The sequence below is a fragment of the Salmo salar genome, chromosome 06 (genome assembly GCF_965601325.2).
Source record: "Salmo salar chromosome 06, fSalSal1, whole genome shotgun sequence".
NCBI classification, from domain to species: domain Eukaryota; kingdom Metazoa; phylum Chordata; class Actinopteri; order Salmoniformes; family Salmonidae; genus Salmo; species Salmo salar.
Window position 1 is genome coordinate 73,640,395 of NC_138296.1, and position 24,709 is coordinate 73,665,103.

Genomic DNA, 24,709 nt, shown 5'->3' on the forward strand with positions numbered 1-24,709 from the left:
TTGATCCTAAATTTCTTTATTCACAGCAATGCATGGTACATGACAGTCAGTTGAAAGGTGGGCTGTGCATGAACATAAATCACATACATTTACTGTACGTGTGGTGTGTGTGTAGACTACTGTAGAGCAGACTGATTCATCAGCAGTGGCGCTCATAAGGTGGAACAAATGAATGAGCAATGCGTTTGATCATCTCCAGATGTCTCTCTTACACACACACACACACATTATACAATTAGATTTAATTAACAATAATCTGTTCAAGTAAGCATAGAAATATCCACATAACAGCGACAGAAAAAGCTAAATTACTTGAGGCCAATATTTTACTTCTGTTTTTAATCATATACAATGTCGATGAAATATATGTTGTCAGTCAACTGAAATGCTGTGAAGTGTTCTGCAAAATATAGACTTTGAACATATTTACTCTAGAACAAAATGCAGTAATACATTAACAGAAATACATCACATTTTGTCATTTGTTTTTAATATCTTCAAACGCTTTGCTAGAACTGCTCAGAACGTTCAAGCTTTCACAAATGTTGGCTGCTTTTAAATTGATACATTTAAACAATTACATTTTCTAAACAAGGCACCTGATATCAGAATATTTGAATTAGTAGCCATAACCATAAAAAGGTATATATCAATGTTCTGAATACATCCGTCTCAGAATAATATGACAAGCAGTCATCAATGTTAAGCTACAAAAGGTATACAATGCCCACATTTCCTTTACCTGGAGAAGTGCACTTTGGTCAAGGCACAGGTGGTGTCCACACAGGGTATAATGCATTGATCTACATAGACTCTCTGCTCTATCACGTGACTCTGCTGCTAACAGTGCGCCACACGATGGCTAAATACTTGGTGCTAAGCTGCAGAACGGTAAAACTGTTGCTAAAGCCACAGAAAAGAGAACTGACTCAAAAGTTTGCAACGTTGTGAAAGGCAATGAAAATGTGTTTCTATTGGACAAATGTAGGTACTAGTCCCTCCCCGTTTCATTTTGTATGCTTACTTTTGGTTCCTAGTGAATACATCCCTGGTGTGACTGAGTACATCTCAGTCCATTGTGTACCAGTACAAAATGCGAACATTTGTAAATGTTTAATAGATTGCTGCTAAATCATTTTGACTATCTATCAAATGCAAATTAATCACTTCAATTATAAACAAATAAGTAATGAATATGCACATTAATAAATGTATATTTTTTATCCATTCTTACCTCCATACATTTCAAAATATCTCTCTCTACACATACTGTATGTAATAGGACTTTTACATCTTCCGTATCTACAAATACCTATTTCTGTATCTCACGGAATGGGCATCTGGTCTGAGCTGGGGGAGCCATACTGGAGTACCCCCGAACCAGGGCTTCTGATGTGGGTATCCTGGCTACCTCGCATCGGCCCTATGCTGGAGCCTGTGGAGGTGGTAGTGGTGGTAGAGGGGCCCTCGGTCTGTTCCCCAGCTTGGGCCACTTTGCCTGGGGATTGGAGCCGGTGACCGTCCAGCATCTCCAGGAGCAGGTCGTACAGAGGCACTTTGTTCTTACATTTTATGCTGTAAAGGTGCTCCATGCCTTTGTTGCTACATAGAGAATAGGAGAGGAGTGAGAAGGGATAGCCATAGAAATATAATCTATGGGAATAACCAAATAGGTGATGATAATATTTAACTGGCGGCAGATAATATGAATTTTCTCTTTGGCTTGTGTAACCTGCCTCCTGACTTTTAGAATAGGAATTTCCTCCATCAGGAGTGAGTACCCTCTCATGTCTAGCGTGCTGTGAACTCCTCATCTTGTGTCTGATGTGTGAAAACAAGCACAGTGCCCTCCTCCCCTACATAGTGTGCCCTCCTCACCTCATATGTCTGATGTGTGAGAGCAGGAGCAGGAGCTGGGCCTGCCGTCTTGGCTGCTGCTGCACAGAGGCTCCTGAATGGCTGATGTGGTGGATGAGGGCGTCAGTGATGTTGTCCAGCATGCTTTCCACTGCCGAGCTGTTGTGAAGGGACTCCACAGAGTTGGAACAGAAGGAGAAGGCACCTAGAGGAGATGGAGAAAGAGAGAGGAGAGGTTATTGTAACTAAAATAGAATTTGTAAAGAAAAAAATAAAAAGAGACAGAAAGAGACAGAAGAAGAGGAAGAAGAAGAGGAAGAGACAGAGGAAGGGGAAGAGCTTGATGTTCTCAATGCAGCAACTGCTAACTCAGCAATCCATAAGAACAACACAGAAACCTGCAACAGCAACCCCAGCTCGGGTATTTATGTCTCTTACAGATTAGTCTGTCTCAAAACAAACAGAGGAGTTCTTTCTGTCAACACACAGAGAACGGAGGGTACAGTTGGCATGGTAACAATTATGGGGTACATTGACGAAGAAGGACTTAGGATCCTTCTGTTCACAGCTAATGCGCTTGAGTGGCATATTCTGTTCCACTGCTAAAAACAGTTCACCCTTCAACATTTACTAATGGGGAGTGGAATGCATTAGTCACTACTCCATGTTCATGAAGAGAAAAACACGTCTTTGCGTCAATCACTTGTAATGTTCTCAATCCCACCCACGCCGGACCCAGGGTTGAACCCACATCACAACATGAAAACATACTGAACAAAGCACCATTAATAGCTTAGTAATAACACATAAACACAGCCACTCACCAGAGTTGAGCAAGATGATGGCTTTGAGGCACACAAACTCCTCAGGCTTCAGTTTGAGCATGCGGAAGCGAGACACAGTGGCCAGGAGCATGTCGAAGATCTCAGCCATACCCTCCACACAGTCCCCTTCACTCCTGGAGGTCAAAGGTCGGAATGAGACAAGTACTGTGCAACTCTCCTGAATGACTGCAGCATTGGAACATAGTTGGTGTTCAAGGGAAGAGCCATAAAATCATAGCGTATTTCTGAAGAGCAGCCATTTAGAGTAAGCTTAATAGCTGTCCCCTAACTCCAACAGTCTTCAAACCGGTCCTGCACCATTTACTAATCATGTCAAATGGCTGTGGACACTCTAGTGGCTAGCTCTGGGCCTGGTGTCAGAGGTAATGCTCTATAATAAAACACTGATCAAATGGGAACATCACAGACATCAGAGAGAGACAGTAACAGTCCATCTTCCTCTCTCTTTAATTTCTTCCTCTCCCTCGTTCCCCTGGGTCTGCGGCGGCTTCTAGGTAACTTGTTTACTTGGAACATGGTGGGGGAAAATGGAGGGAACAGGCTGTGCGTCCAAAATACTCTGTCTCTCTCTGCCTCCCCTCTCTCTTTCCATCTCTCCCTCCTTTTCTCTGTCTTCCCCCCTCTCTCTAACAGTGTCGCGCATGCTTTTTCCATCTCTCCCTACCTCTCTCTCTTTCCCCCCTCTCTCTAACAGTGTCTCATATGCTTTTTCCATCTCGCCCAAGAGTCATCACTTTGATTAAATTTCACTCCTCTCTGTCAAGTTTAATGTGTAATGACCGGGACATGTGCAGGTGAGACAGTGTGTTTTTCTCTCCAAGGGGAACATGATAATTAGACTCATTGTGACCTTTAGAGCTACACTGACAAGATACGAAGTGTAAATCTACAATGTTGGTGTGTGTGTGTGTGTCTATGTATGTATGTATGTATGTATGTATGTATGTATGTATGTATGTATGTATGTACACACCTGTCCAGTATGAGGTCCTGGGCAAAGATGAGTTTCCCAGGGCAGTGGATGGACCTCCATATGAGTCCGATCATCAGCACCTCCAGCCAGGAACTCTCCAGCAGCTGCACCTGGTCATGGAGAGACAGCTCCTGGAAACCTACCAGAGACACGGTCACACTGGGGTCAAACCACATATAACCCACTATCGACCATACATTAACCACTAGTCCGCTCAAACCTTTGACTAGCTACCCAGACTCCTTGCTCTGGCCAAACGCTACGCCAAGCCCACGGATGTTCATTTGTTCTCTGCAATGAGTCTGGATCTGAGAACCTCCACGACCCTTCACCAAATGCGAACACATTCGGAGATGTCTGATTGGTCCAGAAACCGATGGGTTGGGTCAGAGCCAGAACACACGTGAGTAAAGTGAGGGTTTGAAAATGTGTCATTGGCTTTGATACTCTAATTGGTTATAGAGGACCCAAATCGCTGATTACTTTGTTTTGTACAATGCCCCTCGTGCCCCTCACCACCAACAACTTCAACGATGGCTGTCAGACTAAGTACTGTATGAAGTGAACGACAGAGCAGCGGAATAATTTTGTGTAAGTTGTCAGGCTAACATAAACCCACTATCAACCATACATTAACCACTAGTTGACTAAAATCCTTTGAGATGGCCATGACTAATCTAATAGAAATAGTCAAATAGTCATTCAAAGGAAAGAAGGTCCCGTACACACTGCAATTGCAAAGTAATGAAAGTGATAGTTTCCTTTGAATAACATTTAGACATTTCAGTACAACAAAGACAGTATAGTATGAAGATAGGCAGAAACTGCTTCTCCAAAATAAATCCCCAATCACACTTGTAGGTGATGTCATGGAGACGTTGGCTAGCTGAGGTCATGCGCAGAAACACGTTATCTGGTCGTCTCTGGCTGAACTACGCATGTGCATGGCGTCAAATCAAAGGCACTTCTTCGATATAAAGCTGTTTTGACAAAAATGAAAACGTGTCTCACGAGTTTGGAGTAATAACATGTTCATATATGTAAGATACTGGCTTGAATCTAGGTTGTGCCATTAGATTTTGAGGAAAATTAACAACTAAGGAAGAATTTTTCACTTCTCTCAAACCCCAACCTCAGCCTGATCTGTTTGGTCTGTTTGGCGAGTGTTCCCGGAAGTCTTGCGATGTTGCGCCTCTGGGTTTAGAAACTCTGTGAGTATAATCTGTGATTGACTGGACCACTGTGGTTGAAGCATATCAATATATATTTCATCATGTGATACTTGTAGGTTTCCTTGCAGGCCTAAAAGAGAAACTAATAAAATAAAATAAAATCTAAATAAATCTTGATCTGAACTTTTTAAGATAAATGCTAAGCATTAAACTTCTTCCAACCATTGTGAATTGGCCAAACTGCAATCTCTGTTCTGGTACGGGTCCTTATCACCACCACTCAGCTGTCCTAATTCATATCCAATTACCTCCCAATCACTTCCATTGTTCCTCTCTGTACCTGGCTAAATACTCCTGCAATTAAAACTGTGTGCTTTCAGGCTCTTAGTGACGCACACTGGAACAACATAATCACATCTGTGTTGACTTAGACAGCGTCGGGGGGAGGTGAACGTGTGTGTGTTGTGTGAGCGTGTGTTTGTGTGTGTATTTAGTTTATTTGGATCCCCATTAGCTGTGCATGGTCCCATGTGGCTCAGTTGGTAGAGCATGGGGCTTGCAACGCCAGGGGTTCAATTCCCACAGGGGACCAGTATGAAAATGTATGCACTCACTACTGTAAGTCGCTCTGGATAAGAGTGTCTGCTAAACTACTGAAATGTAAAAATGTGCATAAGCCGCAACTATTCTTCGTGGGGTCCAAAAATATACAAGCATAATACACTACAAAAGAAAAATTATTTAAGAGACTAGAACATAGACTACATATACATTTTATCCAAAACCAACTATTTCAAGAAAATGCAGGACGTTAAGGCAGTTTTGCCCTGAGGTGCAGCTTGATTTGAGCATGCTGCGATGGAAGACTGTTCCATGCCACCACTTCTCTATATAGTGCTGTTTGCTTCCCAAAACCCACTATGAACTTGGGGACCGCGAAGAGACCCCTGGTTGCATGTCGGGTATAGTATGCATGTATTTTAGCGCTGTATGTCAGTTGACTATTCCAACATATTGGCGCTTTCAGCACAATATTATTTCTCATAAAAACAAGGGAGTGATGCAGTCAATCGCTCCTCTATACTCTGAGCCAGGAAAGACTGACATGCTGTTGACATTGGCCCTCTGTGTGCATTGAAGGCCAAGACGTGCCACTCTGTTCTGGGCCAGCTGCAGCTTTCCTAGGTCATTCTTTGCAACACCTGACCATATGACCGGGCAATAATCAAGATTCAATAAAACTAGGGCTTGCAGGACTTGTTTGAGAGTGGTGTTAAAAATGCAGAGAATCTCTTTATTACAGACATACCTATTTCCATCTTTACAACAGTTGAATCAGTATGCGTTGACCATGCCAATTTCCAGTCTAAGGTGACACCAAGAAGTTTAGTCTCTTCAACTTGCTCAATAGCCATATAATTGATTACCAGATTCAGCTGAGTGTGTGTGTGTCTAAGGCGCTGTGTATTTGTTCGCCTAAAGGACCCTTTCTGAGGTGATGACTGTCATCATCAACATAATGCCTGTAATGTCCCAGCGTGTGTGTGCATGGGCGCCTGACTATGTCTGATAGTGGGGGGGAGGGGGCAAAGGCTTGGGGGGGCTGCATTTTCTTTCTCCACACTTTCTTAACATATTTGTGAACAGAACACAACCATTTTTCTTAGGTTTAGGAACAATAAATTCTATTGAAAAAGTGTTTTAATTACTAATCTCTTCCCTTCCCTGAAACTTCCACCCCCAATAATGAATTGACAGGTCTGAAACCCTACCAACCCTGTGACTCACAAACATCCCGCCCCCTTCTCTGAAAATCCCACCCATAGTGATTGATTTACAGGTCTGAAACCCTACCAACTCTGTTACTCTCACAAATATCCTGCTCCTCCCCTGACAATCTCACCCACAGTGATCAATTGATTGGCCAAACTGTTAAGAATGTGGGCAGGAAGCGACCGGGAGACCCATGAGGCGACACACAATTGGCCCAGTGTCGTCCGGGTTAGGGGAGGGTTTGGCCGGCTGGGATGTCCTTGTCCCATCGTGCTCTAGCGACTCCTGTGGCGGACCGGGAGCATGCACGCTGACACAGTCGCCAGGTGTACGGTGTTTCCTCCGACACACTGGTGCGGCTGGCTTCCGGGTTAAGCGTGCATTGTGTCAAGAAGCAGTGCAGCTTGGCGGGGTTGTGTTTAGGAGGACGCACGGCTCTCGACCTTCGCCTCTCCCGAGTCCATACGGGAGTTTCAGCAATGGGACAAGACGAAATCGGGGAGAAAAAGGGGGTACATTTTCTTTTTTTAAAATAAGAATGTGGCCAGGAAAACGCAGGGGAGGAATAAACTACATGTTTTACCTAATAATAATTTTTATTTGAACGTTGTACTTGGTAGGTTTAAGAAAAAGCATTGTTAAATTGCACATTAAGTTATCATATTGTTTTGTCACAAATAATGCAATCACAATGATGTAGTACAATTACAAATGTGAACTTTGATTTAACTTTTAACAATTCTTTCTCAATAGTGTTATCTGAACAAGAACTGTCAACTTGAAAATGCAAACTGCAGTTTTGCATTTAAATTTTGTCATTGATTTCGTTCACATAAAAATAATATAGCAAAAGTGATTATCAAATTTGTATTTGTTTGGCAGCTATATCCATAAATGACGGCCCCAAATCTGCAATAGAAAGAATAAAATGTAGCTCCATTAATATGGGTCATATTGAACAGTTTGGACTAGAGCCAGGTTCTCCAACCTTTTCTTTCAGAAAAGCTACTTCCTACCCCCCAAAGAAATTGCAAGCTACTCATATACAGCCTGCATATTTTGTTATTGTGTAGGCCACATTTTATGAACAGAAACAGCAATGCATACACAATGTAATTGCATTTTGGTTCTTAAAAATCACACATTTTGAACAAAAATCTGACTTCTGGAGCCTACCTTGAGAATCTTGCATTTTTAAGATGAGAGAAAATAAGTGTTTTACATTTGAACAAATCTGTAGTCTGCAGGACTACAGATTATTTTCCAATAATTGTTTTAATTGTCATTCTGTTTAATAGTGTCCTTTAGATCAACAATCACTGAGAGTAAGTTACATATTTGACAACACATTGTAAAGAAACAGAATCATCATGAAAAGTATGAGGAACAATAAAAGTGTAATCTCAGCAATCACATTAATTGACCGTTCAGCTTTTCCTCAGACATTGACTTTTTTTGGCGCCCGTTGTTGCACTGTTGACATATTTTTTTTTAATTGACTCGTCTCAGCAGCATACATATTTGATAAAAACAGGGTATAAATGGCTTATTTGGTCGATATTACTTACCAATCCAGAGCTGTTTCATTAAAATATAAATATCCTGTGCTTTTTCATTTGGCACATACAGACACAGCTTGGCTACATTGTAACTGCGAAGCGGATATGGGGGTTCTAGCCTGACGACACACTAAATTCTTCAGCTGCTCTGTAGTTCGCTAATTGCTACACACTTTAGTCTGAGACTGCCACATTAAAGTAGTTTGTGGTGATGCGGGGCACATGGGGCGTTGTAAAAAACAAAGTCATCATTGATTGTATCACCTCTAACCAATTAGAGTATCAAAGCCAATGACGAATTTCCAAACTACCAATTTACCCAAGTGTGTTCTGGCTCTGGCCCAACCAATCGGATTCTGGACCAATCAGACAGCTCCGAATGTGTTTGCATCTGGTGGAGGGTCAGAAAGGTAATCAGATCCAGACTCATTGCCGAGAAGAAACTAAGGTCCGTGTGCGTGGCCTAGCATTTGGCTAGTTGGCCAGGCAAATGGGGCTTGGACAGGACTGTTACTTTTGCAAATGAATGAAAACATTTTAACAATATGATTTAACCAATTGAAGTTGGGAAAACAGAGATGGCAAAAATGCAAATGGTGTTAAATGCCGGTAAACAGCTTGGGGGGGATTATTTAACAGATTTATATTTTTCACTATCTACTTGCGAGCTACTCATTGACAGCCTGCGAGCTACCGGACATGCAGTTTTCTGCTAAGGTGCAACCTTTGGTAGGCTGATGAAAGGTTACTCCGAGTCAGAGGCTGCGCTACAGCAAGCCCAATCAGACATGCCCGTTCTCATCTGGGTTCTAACAGGCAAAGTGAAATGATACAATTAATTTTCTTGTGGTCCATGCGGCTCAAATGAAATGTGACAACACCATTGGACATGAAACAACGATACAAATGTAACAACAACACAACAAAATAGATAAACAATTATATTTGCAGGTGTCTTTTCATTTTAAACACCAGTGGTGCAACTAGTGCTTTTTAACTGCACTGAACCAACACAGTGACGCGGGAGCAAAACAACTAGTGCTTTTTAACTGCACTGAACCAACACAGTGACGCGGGAGCAAATCAACTAGTGCTTTTTAACTGCACTGAACCAACACAGTGACGCGGGAGCAAAACAACTAGTGCTTATTAACTGCACTGAACCAACACAGTGACGCGGGAGCAAAACAACTAGTGCTTTTTAACTGCACTGAACCAACACAGTGACGCGGGAGCAAAGCAAACTTTCAAGTGGTCAACACCATTTATCTTGAGGTGATGGGGGGAGGGGGTGTAAAACGCAAACATATAAAATTGACATATCTATTTTTATTTATTCATATGAACTTTAAAATGACAAATTACCCAATGGATCATCATTTTCTGGTAAAGAAGTGGCAGTGCAAAAACATACGTCTGCACCCCTATTTTGAAAGCCTATGAGTGTGTGTGTGTGTGTGTGTGTGTGTGTGTGGTGTGTGTGTGTGTGTGAGACAACAGCACCCGGTCACTGCCACTACCAAGGCCTGAAACCACAGGAGGAGAGAGGTTGCAGCCCTGTGATTAGACAAGGCCATAGTCTAGGACACATAGCGAGTGCGTAGGGGTCTGCTTTGTGTGTGTGTGTCCGTCAGTGTGTGTGTGAGAGAGAAAATGAGTCCTATTCAAGCCTTGTTGGAGTGATTTTACTTATCTGGCTAGTAAAAATCTAGCTGGTGTATTTTTGAAGTTTGTAATGACAGTATGTGATATTATGACATCATCAATCATTTCTGTGCCATGTTAGGTTCTTGCCTGGTACTTTCTTAGCCCAAGCGATCATGTGCACCAGCTCCTTGTCGGCCATGCTGGTGAGCAGGGTCATCATGGTGACCTCTGTGTAGGGGCGGGCCACCTTCTGACGAGAACACAGGGCCGGAGGCTCTGCCCCCTGCAGCAGGAACAGCACCTTGGGGGAAGAGCAGGAGGTTATGACAGAGTTAGAAAAGATCAGCACCTTGGGGGAAGAGCAGGAGGTTATGACAGAGTTAGAAAAGATCTGCACCTTGGGGGAAGAGCAGGAGGTTATGACAGAGTTAGAAAAGATCTGAACCTTGGGGGAAGAGCAGGAGGTTATGACAGAGTTAGAAAAGATCTGAACCTTGGGGGAAGAGCAGGAGGTTATGACAGAGTTAGAAAAGATCGCACCTTGGGGGGGGGGGGGGGGGCACCACTCATTCAATTGCAATTGTACCCCTGCAGAATATATGTGAGTAAATGTAATTATAATAATTTGTGTGTTACTTTGTGTTTCCACATACATGTTAATTTATACTAACTGACTTCTTTAGTGCTGTTGCTTAGAGATCTATGACATGTTCAGACCTGTTCAGGAGGCATGGTGATTCTGGGCCCACACCATCCTCCACCACCACTGAGGCTGCTGCTGCTGCTGTTCCTACCCCCGTCCTGAGGGGGCGCTGTCCTGTGCTCCAGGTCACCATAGGGTTTCTCTCTGTCACCAGCAGGGCCACAATACCGCTTGTCCTTCCTGAGAACCCGCCCACCACGGTCCTTACGCAAGCCTGGGGTATAGAGTAGAGTTAGTAAAGAACACGCACGTACACACACACACAAACATATACATACAGTACCTGTCAAAAGTTTGGACACACCTAATCATTCCAGGGTTTTTCTTTATTTTTTATTATTTTCTACATTGTAGAATAATAGTGAAGACATCAAAACTATGAAATAACACATATGGAATCATGTAGTAAGAAAGTGTTAAACAAATCAAAATCTATTTTACATTTGAGATTCTTCCAAGTAGCCACCCTTTGCCTTTGCCAAATAAATGAGCTACCACTTCCACTCGTCCAGCCAGAGATCAATTAACCAAATACACAGACAGCGATTCAGTGAAACAAAACCACATTGATTGATTATCAGACAAGTCACATGCATTTGGTCTGGAGTAGGACAGGCTATATGAGTAAAGAGAAAAATCCACTAGCAAAATGTTCTGATCATCTAATATATGAGGGAATTAGAATAAAGATGATCATTAGCCTTAACTTAGCTAACATTTACCCAGCCTAATTCTTACCAGATATTCAAACGGAGATTCAGTGAAACCAAAAATCGAACATTGATTGATTTATCTAGAGGAGTCCCCCACGCTTGTGAGAAATGAATAAACTATGCTGAAGGCCATAATGTGCTATTACATGTTTTGCCAATCTGCTGTGCATGTTGTGTATTTTGTAGAATTGCATTAGTGCTACATTGCATTGGGGGAAAATGTTGTAATTTTCCTGGTCTTGTCATGACATTTTTTCAGGAAATATGAAGAGTGGTCCCGGGATAGTCCCGGTATCCCGGTTACTGGTGTTAATCTATCATCTTAACTGATACTTTTCAGACTACTGAGGCAAGCCAAACCAAGACAAACTGTAAGTTGTGTGTGTATGTCCATTGTGAGCACCACTGTGTTCCCTTACTCACCTCCTTTCACCATCCCCACTTCATAACACTTTCTGAGGCGGCATGCTTGGCAGCTCTTCCTACGATTCCTGTCCATTGTACACTGGTTAGTTGCAGGGCACATGTAGTCATTGTGACCTGAAATAAACAGAAAGATTGGGCTGAGACCCCCAGTCCAATCACTAGGACTGCTGCACATGTTGATTTTCCATGTATCTCTGGCGTAGAGGGAATTAAAATGTATGATTACCATGTAGACCAGCTGCGTTCTGATTATGTGTATTTTGCTGTGGGATGTCCACCATCCCCTCGAAATATTCTGTATGTCATTTCAGATTCCTCTTCCTTACAAGGTCAAATTAACTCAGTTACCCAGGACCACCTATTGAACTTTATCTTTAGACTGAAAGAACATTTGGTTATGGTTTTAAAACATGTTCAATTTCAGCATTGATGAAACTGTAGTGTCTATGGCATACCACATTGATGTGGTCCTGATGGACTGGAACTGAATATGTTGGGTTAGAGATTTGATCAGCCTAAAAATTGAAGCCTGATGCTACCTGAGCCTGATGAACCCAAAAAACGTATTGTATTTAAATGTATTCAATTTTGAGTTTGCATCCCAATATTACACTTTATATACAACACAGAAGACTCAACTATAACAAAACCGTTTGACATAGAAACACCAGATGTTTGCTAGATCTTTTTAAATAACATTTATTAATTTTGAAAATATGAAGAAAAAAAATAGATTTTTTAAATTTATAATTAAAAAAAAAAATGATTTATTGAATATTCGAAACATACAATATACTTGCAGTGAAGCCGCTCAATAACTACATCATACCAGTCATCCAACAGACTCCCATTCAGAGCGACACACAGAAGCATCCAGGGTCAATGCCCTGCTCAAGGGCATGTTGACCGATCTACCACCAGGCCAAAAAAACGTGAACCCGAACCTTCCAAGATTACTCCACAGTTCCCCAATAGCTGTCCCTCAACCATCCGAGACCCCTCCCACAGTCCCCCCAGGAAGAAAAAATTTAATAAAAAAGACAATTAATTCCATTCCCCACCCGCAAGAACCCCCCAATGCACCAACAACCAAGAGAATGAACTAAAGAGGAAAAAAAGGAAAAGACAGAAGAAAACAGCAAACAACAATTTTTTTTATAATACATTTAAAACAAAGGACATCAAGGACAACTAAAATCATAACAGCAATGCCAACTGTATATGTTTGTGTGCATGTCTGGCACTATTACATGTATGTGTGTGTTCTTGTATGTGTTTGTTTGAATGAGAGTGTGTGTATATGCATGTGTACAAACACCTGCATGGCATCAGCCTCAGGCAAACCGGCATTAGCGGTAAAAAAACTGCCACTTAGTGTCATTCAAATGTACTTTTTATTATGTTTTATTTTGACTTTTTTTTAAACTTTTGTCTTTGACCATCATTCTATCTCTCACACAGCAACTCCACTCCCACTTGTCTCCAATTCCACATCCCAACCCTCAGCTTCCCTCAGCCCATCCCATCTATCTCTGCTGGCCACCCACTTCGGGTTTCTACGCAACACATATCTTTCAACTATGCTGTGATGTTTAATGTACAGTTTCAATCTATCTAATCGAATACAATCCACAGATTGCAAGTTTAAGATAAATACTTTTACTAAGAGTATTAGTATATTAGTAATTGACTGACCTGGTCTCTCCAGATCTCCAAACAGTACTATTTCTAGGGTCAATTTTAGATCAATGCTATGCATTTTCAGCCATTCCTGAACCTGAGACCAGAAACAGGCTACCTGAGGGCAATACCACAATAAAGGGTCTATTGATTCTGTATCCTCACAACAAAATCTGCAGAGCTTCGATGATTTTATGCCCCAAATATTCAACATTTTGTTGGTGGCAAGAATTCTATATAATAATTTTAGCTGAAAAGCACGAAGTCTTGAATCTTGCGTTGTTTTATATATCAACTCATACACCCTATATCATGTAATCGGTACATCAAAAATCTATATAAAAATATGAAAAATATTAATAACATTCCACCCACGAGGCCACTAGAGGGCGATTTGGTCATTTGACTGCAGAAAAGGGCTACATAAAATACGTTTTGTTGTCCTTCTCTGCATAATGTTAATGACATGCTTGAATAATATACGATTAGAATAAGATGCACACGGCTTTGAATGGAGCATTGAATGGTTATGGGTCTGAATAAATAACTGCTATAGCCCAGGTTGGAACTGGGACGATAATTTGGCCTTGGCATTTTATCCACACCAGCCCACATCACAGTGCGTGCTGCCAATTCCACAGGGCTCCAGACTTTTCCCCTGGTGTCACTGGTGTCATTAAGTTTTACATTTGGTGGCACCAGCCCTTGATTTGGTCGAGCCAAAATCATGAGTAATCATCTTATAAAGTAATTCATAGTGCTTTATTAAGAAGTATAATACATATACTGTACTACTGACGTATTCAAGAAATACATGATTTAATCTAACACATCCAAGCAGGAATGCATGATTCAAAATATTTTGATGTGCAACCTAATCCAGTGATTGTCAATAATTTGGGGTTGACAATTAGACAATACACAGAGTACAACAAATTAGGTACACCTTCCTAATATTGAGTTGCACCCCTTTTGGCCCTCAGAACAGCCTCAATTCATCAGGGCATGGACTCTACATGTGTTGAATGCGTTCCACAGGGATGATGGCCCATGTTGACTCCAATGCTTCCCAAATTGTCTGGACGTCCTTTGAGGCACTTAAATATTTTGTCTTGCCCATTCACCCTCTGAATGGCACACATACACAATCCATGTCTCAAGGCTTAAAAATTTAATTGGATTTATTAGGTGACATCAAAAAACTTTCACCTGGATTCACCTGGTCAGTCCATGCTACAGAAAGAGCAGGTGTTCATAATGTTTCGTACAGTCAGTGTAGTTGCTATATTTTACTGTTAAAATAGGACTGATTTTTGGGGGGTTCAATAGAGATTAATTACATACATCTTCATGTGCAGTAACCAGGGGCGCAATATTCACTGGGGACGGGGGGACATGTCCCCCCCACATTCTGAAATTGCATTTTTATCCCCCCCAGTTTTATCATAGAATGTGATACAAAACGAGCCAACAATGTGCTTTAGGACCATGCAGACGCCTCTGAGCAGTTGGGTAGGCTATTTGGAGTATTTATCCGACTGGATAAAAAAATGAATAAATTATGTCCTCCCCCTCCTCTAAAACCAAAGTTGCGCCACTGGCACTAACTAATATCATAGGCTAATCATTTGGGGTTCCATACCTGAGAAAGTGGAAACTCAAAACACATTACATATAACTCTAAATATAATAGCCACTGCTAGTAGCCATGTATTACATTTACATTACATTTAAGTCATTTAGCAGACGCTCTTATCCAGAGCGACTTACAAAATGGTGCATTCACCTTATGATATCCAGTGGAACAACCACTTTACAATAGTGCATCTAAATCTTTTAAGGGGGGGGGGTTAGAAGGATGACATTATCCTATCCTAGGTATTCCTTAAAGAGGTGGGGTTTCAGGTGTCTCCGGAAGGTGGTGATTGACTCCGCTGTCCTGGCGTCGTGAGGGAGCTTGTTCCACCATTGGGGTGCCAGAGCAGCGAACAGTTTTGACTGGGCTGAGCGGGAACTGTGCTTCCTCAGAGGTAGGGGGGCCAGCAGGCCAGTGGTGGATGAACGCAGTGCCCTTGTTTGGGTGTAGGGCCTGATCAGAGCCTGAAGGTATGGAGGTGCCGTTCCCTTCACAGCTCCGTAGGCAAGCACCATGGTCTTGTAGCGGATGCGAGCTTCAACTGGAAGCCAGTGGAGAGAGCGGAGGAGCGGGGTGACGTGAGAGAACTTGGGAAGGTTGAACACCAGACGGGCTGCGGCGTTCTGGATGAGTTGTAGGGGTTTAATGGCACAGGCAGGGAGCCCAGCCAACAGCGAGTTGCAGTAATCCAGACGGGAGATGACAAGTGCCTGGATTAGGACCTGCGCCGCTTCCTGTGTGAGGCAGGGTCGTACTCTGCGAATGTTGTAGAGCATGAACCTACAGGATCGGGTCACCGCCTTGATGTTAGTGGAGAACGACAGGGTGTTGTCCAGGATCACGCCAAGGTTCTTAGCACTCTGGGAGGAGGACACAAGGGAGTTGTCAACCGTACAGAACTTGTATTCATCCAACAGTAAATTCAATGTCCTAAGAAAACTTTGCAGACCTAATAGGCAAATGCCCTCTCAATGACCGGTGCAAATTGTGCACGTGCACCGTTCCATATCTCAAAGCCATGTTAAATATCTTGGTTGTAAAATAGTTGCTATTGAGGTGAATATGGAGAAAGAAAAATGTAATCTACAGAAAGCTGAGACCCTCCTCTCTTCGACAAGGACAAGGGGATGAAGCTTCCAAAGCTGTGTTATAGGATCAGAACACATTGTTATAGAACACATTTTCGCTCATCACAGCAGCAGGCCCCCGCGAGAACACATGCACCGCAGCAGAGCAGACACTTTCATTACAGGGATCATGAGGATAATGCACTTTACTGTTTGACCAAATCATGGTTTTAGCATCCCAAAAAATAGGACGTTTTGAGTGAGGTTACAACATAGAATGTGCTCTTTCTATGTTTAAAGGCACCCTTTACAGCGATCTTGCTGTCTATGATCTCGGCTGTCTATGATCTTGGCTGTCTATGGTCTTGGCTGTCTAACTGATGACAGCGTTTGAATGTGAGTTTGCATGAGCTCAGCTAGAACAGATAGATAGAACAGATAGAACTCAGATAGAACTCATCCTATCACAAAACCGGCAAGCCCATCTTGGTAGGGGTGCGCGCAATAGCCCCGAGACTGCCGTGCAGCTCCCCCAGGACTGCCGCACAGATTTTTTTTTATATCAGCCAACAGAGAAGAGCACGAGATTTAATTTCATTCAACTTTCTAGAGCAGTGGTCACCAACTGGTCGATCCCCAAGGCATTCCTAGTCTATCGCCAAACAATTCTATAGAAACCGAACAATAAAGCCTTGTGTTCCTATTTATTTTATTTTTCTTGGGCTGTTGGCGGTAGGTGCACCTGATTTATCTTCCCTGCGCCAGGTAGGCGAACTGTTGCCATTTTGAACCATTTCATGTGTCTGAAGATACAAACTCAGCCTTTCCAGTGGGCCAGAGAGCATATCAAGTGCACTATAGGTCTACCGCTGGCCAATCAGATGGCTCAGATGACCGTGTCTACAGTAACGTAGCAGGCATTAAAAGAAAGCTACAGTAAAATTGATAGTGTGAGATTTCAAAAACATGACTAGAGAGAGACTGTCAACGAATACAGCAAAGAGCTGCTGTTTTTATGAGTTCATGTTCTTACTCAGCACTATCAACACTTTGTATTCAACACTTTTATAAGCCATAAAATGTGCATTCTTCCTATTTCCACTCAGCGCTACAACAAGCACTGCAGCAGTAATGAATGAGTAGGAAAGTGTATCTATAGGCTTGCGTTGTTATTAGTGGCTTAAGTGTTTTTTATATCGAGGAATATTTCACTTAATCTGTTCATAGGAGTAACAACATGAATTTGTGCATGAGGCAGAAATAATGCTGTGCGATTAGAGTTTGCCATCAGCTGGAAGACAGTGTCCCTTTTTGCGGAGGAAAGGAATAGCTGAGACTGACCATCAGATGCAGGCACCATCAGTCCAGTAAAATAAAAAGCTAATTATTTAAATGTACAGTGAGGGAAAAAGTATTTGATCCCCTGCTGATTTTGTACGTTTTCCCACTGACAAAGAAATGATCAGTCTAGCATTTTAATGGTAGGTTTATTTGAACAGTGAGAGACAGAATAACAACAAAAAAATCCAGAAAAACGCATGTCAAACATTTTATAAAATGATTTGCATTTTAATGAGGGAAATAAGTATTTGACCCCATATCAATCAGAAAGATTTCTGGCTCCCAGGTGTCTTTATACAGGTAACGAGCTGAGATTAGGAACACACTCTTAAAGGGAGTGCTCCTAATCTCAGTTTGTTACCTATATAAAAGACACCTGTCCACAGAAGCAATCAATCAATCAGATTACAAACTCTCCACCATGGCCAAGACCAAAGAGCTCTCCAAGGATGTCAGGGACAAGATTGTAGACCTACACAAGGCTGGAATGGGCTACAAGACCATCGCCAAGCAGCTTGGTGAGAAGGTGACAACAGTTGGTGCGATTATTCGCAAATGGAAGAAACACAAAAGAACTGTCAATCTCCCTCGGCCTGGGGCTCCATGCAAGATCTCACCTTGTGGAGTTGCAATGATCATGAGAACGGTGAGGAATCAACCCAGAACTACACAGGAGGATCTTGTCAATGATCTCAAGGCAGCTGAGACCATAGTCACCAAGAAAACAATTGGTAACACACTACGCCGTGAAGGACTGAAATCCTGCAGAGCCCGCAAGGTCCCCCTGCTCAAGAAAGCACATATACATGCCCTTCTGAAGTTTGCCAATGAACATCTGAATGATTCAGAGGACAACTGGGTGAAAGTGTTGTGGTCAGATGAAACCAAAATGGAGCTCTTTGGCATCAACTCAACTCGCCGTGTTTGGAAGAGGAGGAATGCTGCCTATGACCCCAAGAACACCATCCCCACCGTCAAACATGGAGGTGGAAACATTATGCTTTGGGGGTGTTTTTCTGCTAAGGGGACAGGACAACTTCACCGCATCAAAGGGACGATGGACGGGGCCATGTACCGTCAAATCTTGGGTGAGAACCTCCTTCCCTCAGCCAGGGCATTGAAAATGGGTCATGGATGGGTATTCCAGCATGACAATGACCCAAAACACACAGCCAAGGCAACAAAGGAGTGACTCAAGAAGAAGCACATTAAGGTCCTGGAGTGGCCTAGCCAGTCTCTAGACCTTAATCCCATAGAAAATCTGTGAAGGGAGCTGAAGGTTCGAGTTGCCAAACGTCAGCCTCGAAACCTTAATGACTTGGAGAAGATCTGCAAAGAGGAATGGGACAAAATCCATCCTGAGATGTGTGCAAACCTGGTGGTCAACTACAAGAAATGTCTGACCTCTGTGATTGCCAACAAGAGTTTTGCCAACAAGTACTAAGTCATGTTTTGCCGAGGGGTCAAATACTTATTTCCCTCATTAAAATGCAAATCAATTTATAACATTTTTGACATGCATTTTTCTGGATTTTTTTGTTGTTATTCTGTCTCTCACTGTTCAAATAAACGTACCATTAAAATCCGTTCAGATAATCCGTTCACCAGCAGTTGGAACCAAAAATCTCATATTTGGACTCATCAGACCAAAGGACAGATTTCCACTCGTCTAATGTCCATTGCTTGTGTTTCTTGGCCCGTCTCTTCTACTTATTGGGGTCCTTTAGTAGTGGTTTCTTTGCAGCAATTCGACCATGAAGGCCTGATTCACGCAGTCTCCTCTGAACAGTTGATGTTGAGATGTGTCTGTTACTTGAACTTTGTGAAGCATTTATTTGGGCTGTAATTTCTGAGGCTGGTAACTCAAATGAACTTATCCTCTGCAGCAGAGGTAACTCTGGGTCTTCCTTTCCTGTGGCGGTCCTCATGAGAGCCAATTTCATCATAGTGCTTAATGGTTTTTGCGACTGCACTTGAAGAAACTTTCAAAGTTCTTGAAATGTTCCTAATTGACTGACCTTCATGTCTTAAAGTAATGATAGACTGTTGTTTCTCTTTGCTTATTTGAGCTGTTAATATGGACTTGGTCTTTTACCAAATAGGGCTATCTTCTGTATACCACCCCTACCTTGTCACAACACAACTGATGGCTCAAACGCATTAAGAAGGAAAGAAATTCCACAAATTAACGTTTAACAAGGCACACCTATTAATTGATATGCATTCCAGCTGACTACATCATGAAGCTGGTTGAGAGAATGCCAAGAGTGTGCAAAGCTGTCACCAAGGCAAAGGGTGAAGAATCCCTTTGAAGAATCTCAAATATAAAATATATTTTGATTTGTTTAACACTTTTTTGGTTACTATATGATTCCATGTGTTATTTCATAGTTTTGATGTATTCACTACTATTCTACAATGTAGAAAATAGTAAAAATAAAGAAAACAAATGGAAGGAGTAGGTGTGTCCAAACTTTTGACTGATATTGTATATATACTGTAGACTCCCAGCTTTCATTTGACACCAAATTGTATGTGTACCTATGATCATCCAATATTATTCAGATATATTAGGCCTATAATTACTGTGGCATTAGCTATGCTGCAACAAATGTACCTGTCACAAGAAAAAAAGTGACCAGCTGGTGAGATGCTACATGCATAGTGGAGGTGTCATAACACCCATAAAACCTAGCGGTCAAACAGGGAAATGGTTCCAATTGTTTATCCACCATTCAATTACTAAATTTAGCAAACATTTGATAGTTCATCCAGAGATTGTTACCTTTGCCTCGATTCGGCAGTCTGTCCAGATCATCATGGCATTTATAGTTCTTTATGATAGCCACATTAATTAATTATAATTTCATTTTGGGGGGGTAAATCCAGGTGAATATATAGGTAAAACTCACCTTGTCCTGGAGAGAGTTACACGGTTATCAAAATGTCACAAAACACAGACCTTATTTTAAAAGTTTCTAAAAAAGAATGGTGGAAAAACAATTGGAACCATTTCCTTGTTTGACAGTTAGGTTTTATGTGTAGTATGACTCATAATGTGGTACTCTATTGTGAACTGTGCGCCATACTGACATGCGCTGTCTTTCCCAACTCCATCCGCATGCGGCACCAATGATATGCTTTGGAGAAGAAAAAAAACTATCTGTGGTGATTGGCTCGTGATTTGCTAGTGTCAAAGGAGGCAGAACCGATGAGAACATCAGATTCTCCAGGAAAATTTCAACCAACGGCCTCCTACATACTCCCAATATGGTTCCCGACAGGCTACAAATTTAATTCACATATAAGTGACTCGGCCAGATATACTCTAAATTGACCTTACAACGCTGGTTAGGAGCCACACACACACACACACACACACACACACACACACACACACACACACACACACACACACACACACACACACACACACACACACACACACACACGCACACACACACACACCAACACCGAGACGCACACACAGACACAAACACACACGCACAGAGATGCACCCACACACACACACATGCACGTATACGCACACACACACACACACACACACACACACACACACACACACACATACACACACACACACACACACACACACACACACACACACACACACACACACACACACACACACACATTGCATTGACAGAGATGTTAAGAAGCGGAGTGGGATATAGTAGTAGGGATGAGAGGAGGCTTACCTTGGATGCTCCTTTTGAAGAAGGCTTTGCAGCCCTCGCAGGACCAAACTCCGTAGTGGTACCCAGAGGCAAAGTCGCTGCAGACCGCACAGTACCTCGTCTCGTTGGCCATCTCAAACACCCTGACCCCTGACCCTGCCGCAGCGTACGACTGCTGCCTATTGGAGGTGATGCAGAGCTTCTCCTCTGACGCTGACAGCTGATTGGTTACCACACTCGACCTGCAACACAGGGTTTGTCAGATGATTGTCTTTGCTGGGATGAGACAAAGATAGTTGATTGACCGCTCTAACAATGGGAATACAGTAAATGTCCTCAAAGATGGAAGGCAGGCGGGAGGAGGCGAAATCAGCTGGGACCATTCAAGCCAATTAGAGGGCAGATACGTGTGTGAACAACAAGTCATGGAGATAGAGGACTCATCTTTGTATTTGTACCCATCATAGCGTCTGTGACAGCATGGGCAGTGTCATTGAGGGTATCTCCATTTTAAAGTAGTACATTTTCTTCTTCATTGGCTGATTGCTCCCAACTCATATGAATCCCCACCGAGGTGACTACTTTAAATTGGTGGAAGCCCTCGATGCCAATGACAATGTTAAAATGGGTTATATCCATGATGAGTTCTCTATCTCTATGACAAAGGGCACAACTCCGATATGAAGTCGTTGCCGAAATGCCACTTATATCAGTGCATTCGTAACAATCTAACCATTACAAAACTTATATTAGATCAATAATCTTCACGTAGCTAATTAACAATAAAACATTTTTTATTGACTTCCATAAAGAAAATCCATAAATGATGGTCTCATTTTTCGTGGAAACCTCTCACTTCGCCTCTTCCTCTCTGGATGAGTCAACCTGGAGTTGTACTTTGTGACATAATTTTTTCAAGATGACAGCACTGAAAGCTTTTTTACAAACTCGTTAATTCAAATGTGCTTTTTGGGCAACATAAAATAAATACGATTGAATTGGTTTTCTCCTTTTAATAGTGTGCTGGTTGTCTTTAAAAGCATACTTCTCTAATGACCTCTGCCTTGGATTCAATCTAAGTGCTTTGAAAACATGGAACAACCAACATCAATTTCTCGGATAAAAATCTCACAACTGTCAGACAATGATTTTTTCTGATTCGAATAGAGAGAGTGAAAAGTGTAATAGAGGTTCACACCATTGAGCCTTTCAATCCCTCAAAGGACAAATTGAGCCAATTATAGCTAACAGCAGCATCTTAGATTAATCTGCTATCCCTGAGCAACTAGATCTGTCTCCATCTCATTCTGGAAATGAAATGTGCGTGTGTACTTTTGTTGTTCTTACGTATTGTTCTTTTCTCAAGGTCTCCAGCAAAGTCGTTAATCGGAGGGATTAAAGCTCCGTTGCTACGGCTTTATAAACGCTCACAATAGCCTAAATATTTCCTTTCTGATAATGAATTAATGATCTTTCATTTTTAATGACGATAACCTAGTACAGTAATGTCACATATACAGTATTTATATAATGAGCATAATACCCAACTTTGAGGACTAAACATTATTGAAAATATGTAATAAACTAAGTCCTGAGTATATGTTTAGTTTTAAAGAGTCTATTTTGGCTGATTATCATTATTTGTTGGCCAGACAATCTACTAAAAAGATGCTAGAGAAACAAAAGTACACAGAGCAAAATAACAAAATGGTATCCCCTAAAGACTGAAAAAAATATTACTGTTAATGTGGGATAAGAACAGTCAAACAATGAAGGGAACAATAAAAAAAAAAAGCCCAAACCTCTATATCTACAGTATATATTCACTCAATATAGGGTATCACTCTCTCTCTCCGAGCAAAAATATCATATGGGTCAGGACATGCCATGTCTTTATTGAAATGTTCTGTCACAATTACATAATCAGTGGTCTGATGTACCAGACTAACAGGGACATGGCAGCTGTTGAAAGATACTCCATAGTCAGCAGCTGTTGAAAGATACTCCATAGTCAGCAACATACACTGTCCAAATAACAATGATCAAATAAACATCACATCACTGATCTCATTCTCATCTACTTACATTACAACAGCACATGTTCAGCCAGAACAGCTGACTCCCATATATTAAGGCTCAACGACAGCTTAGATCACTCACCTGTATAAGGGTGTGGAAGAAGTCTCCAGGTAGTATGACTGGCTGGGGAGACCATGGTGGCCTGGGGGGTGGAGGAAGGGGCTGAGCTGGGGGCTGGAGGACACAAACACCAGTGGGCCGGTGGGACTGCTGCCCAGGGATTGCATGCTGCCATCCGAGGGGGGTCCGTGAGCATCCTGGGGGGTGGTGGAGTAATAGAGGGGGGCCGGGCCTTGGGTAGGGGCTGTGTAGTCATACCCTCCGTCCAGGTAGTTAAAGGCGGCCGCCCCACCACCTCTGCGTGTCTCCTCAGGGTACATGTTGCTGTTGGGGGTGGTCGGCTGCTGTGGTGAGAGTTTTGGGGGGGAGATGGCGTGGCTCTCCAGGGTCGTTCGGGATCTGAGAGGAGCTCCGAGAGGTTTGGAAATCTGCGTATGGGACTGTCTGACCAGCATCACATTCACAGAACAACAGCAGTGACAAGCAGCTTGATTTAGACTGGCTCACTAAGGGGTGGGAGGGGAGAAGGTCTCTGTTCTGTCTTCTCTCTCTCTTTTCTCTCGTCCCTCTCTTGCTCTGTTTCTTCCTTAACAGCCTGTGCTAAGCAACTCAATACTGGCTGTTGGGCTGAAGAGGACGGGAAGAGGCGTTCACTAGGTTCTCTCTCTCTCTTTTCTCTTCCCTCCTTGCTCTCTCTTTCCCTCCCAGGTTCCGCCTGGAGACAGCCCAAAAACATTCCTCCCTCCCACTTATTTTTGAGAGGCAGAGCTTTTCTCTTCTCCCTTAACTATCTACACTGCTGTGGGAGGGAGGGATGGAGGAAAGGACAACAAGTGACAGATATATAGAGATAGAGAGCAAGAGAGAGAAAGAGGGAGAGAAAGAGAGTGAGAGAACGAAAGAAAGAGGCAACCACTCCAACTCCCCTGTCCCCTTAAATTTTTTCTAAAACGCCAGCTTCTTTTTCTCTTCCCTGAAAAGCTTTTAGAGGACGCCACTAGGCTCCAAGGAGAGTTACACCCTGGTGTGACTTCCTCTCTGAATGCTTATCAGTCATTTAGTTACATGTACTGCAGTGGCTAGAATATCACTCCTTTCTGACTCACTCTTCTAAGAAGTTAAATCATTATTGAATGTGTCTATCAGTGGATTTATGTGCAAATCTGGCAAAATTATACGAAACAATTCCACGAGAAGGAAGCAATAAAATAGGAACCCATTACATGAAATATATACAAAGACGTCATATATACAGTACTTACCTTAATGACGTTATGGATCAATATTCAGCTCTTTGGGTCTAATCATGAGCATTGTTGTGTTGAGTGGCTATAGGGACTGTTCCTCTTTCTCCCTGTCCTCTCGCTCTCATCCCTCTTTCTGAGATCTGGCTTCGCATCACAATGATAAAAAAGAGATTTAAAAAAGGTAGAAACAAATTAACGCAGCCGGATCGATATTGATAGTGTATCTCTAGAGC

General features: G+C 42.3%; 1 protein-coding gene across 5 annotated transcripts; it reads right to left on the minus strand.

Annotated features, from left to right (window-relative positions):
* On the minus strand, positions 1-24,644 carry esr1 (estrogen receptor 1). Of its 5 annotated transcripts, none has more exons than XM_014205564.3 (10): positions 24,492-24,644; positions 23,251-23,628; positions 21,112-21,332; positions 11,666-11,782; positions 10,544-10,743; positions 9,974-10,127; positions 3,676-3,814; positions 2,682-2,815; positions 1,879-2,062; positions 1-1,602 (listed from the first exon to the last, which is right to left on the minus strand). In XM_014205564.3, exons 2-10 carry the CDS (start codon positions 23,547-23,549, stop codon positions 1,326-1,328), a joined length of 1,725 nt encoding a protein of 574 aa, XP_014061039.1. In that variant the 5' UTR covers positions 23,550-23,628; positions 24,492-24,644; the 3' UTR covers positions 1-1,325.
* Between the last annotated feature and the right edge of the window lie 65 nt (positions 24,645-24,709).

Excerpts from the sequence above, each read along its gene's own strand:
- esr1 (XM_045719429.2), bottom strand. The coding sequence starts at position 23,684 with ATGCTGGTCAGACAGTCCCATACGCAGATTTCCAAACCTCTCGGAGCT. Across the intron at positions 10,744-11,665 it reads AGTGGGGATGGTGAAAGGAG|GCTTGCGTAAGGACCGTGGT; the intron begins GTGAGTAAGGGA and ends TCTATACCCCAG. Across the intron at positions 1,603-1,878 it reads TCACACATCAGACATATGAG|CAACAAAGGCATGGAGCACC; the intron begins GTGAGGAGGGCA and ends TTCTCTATGTAG.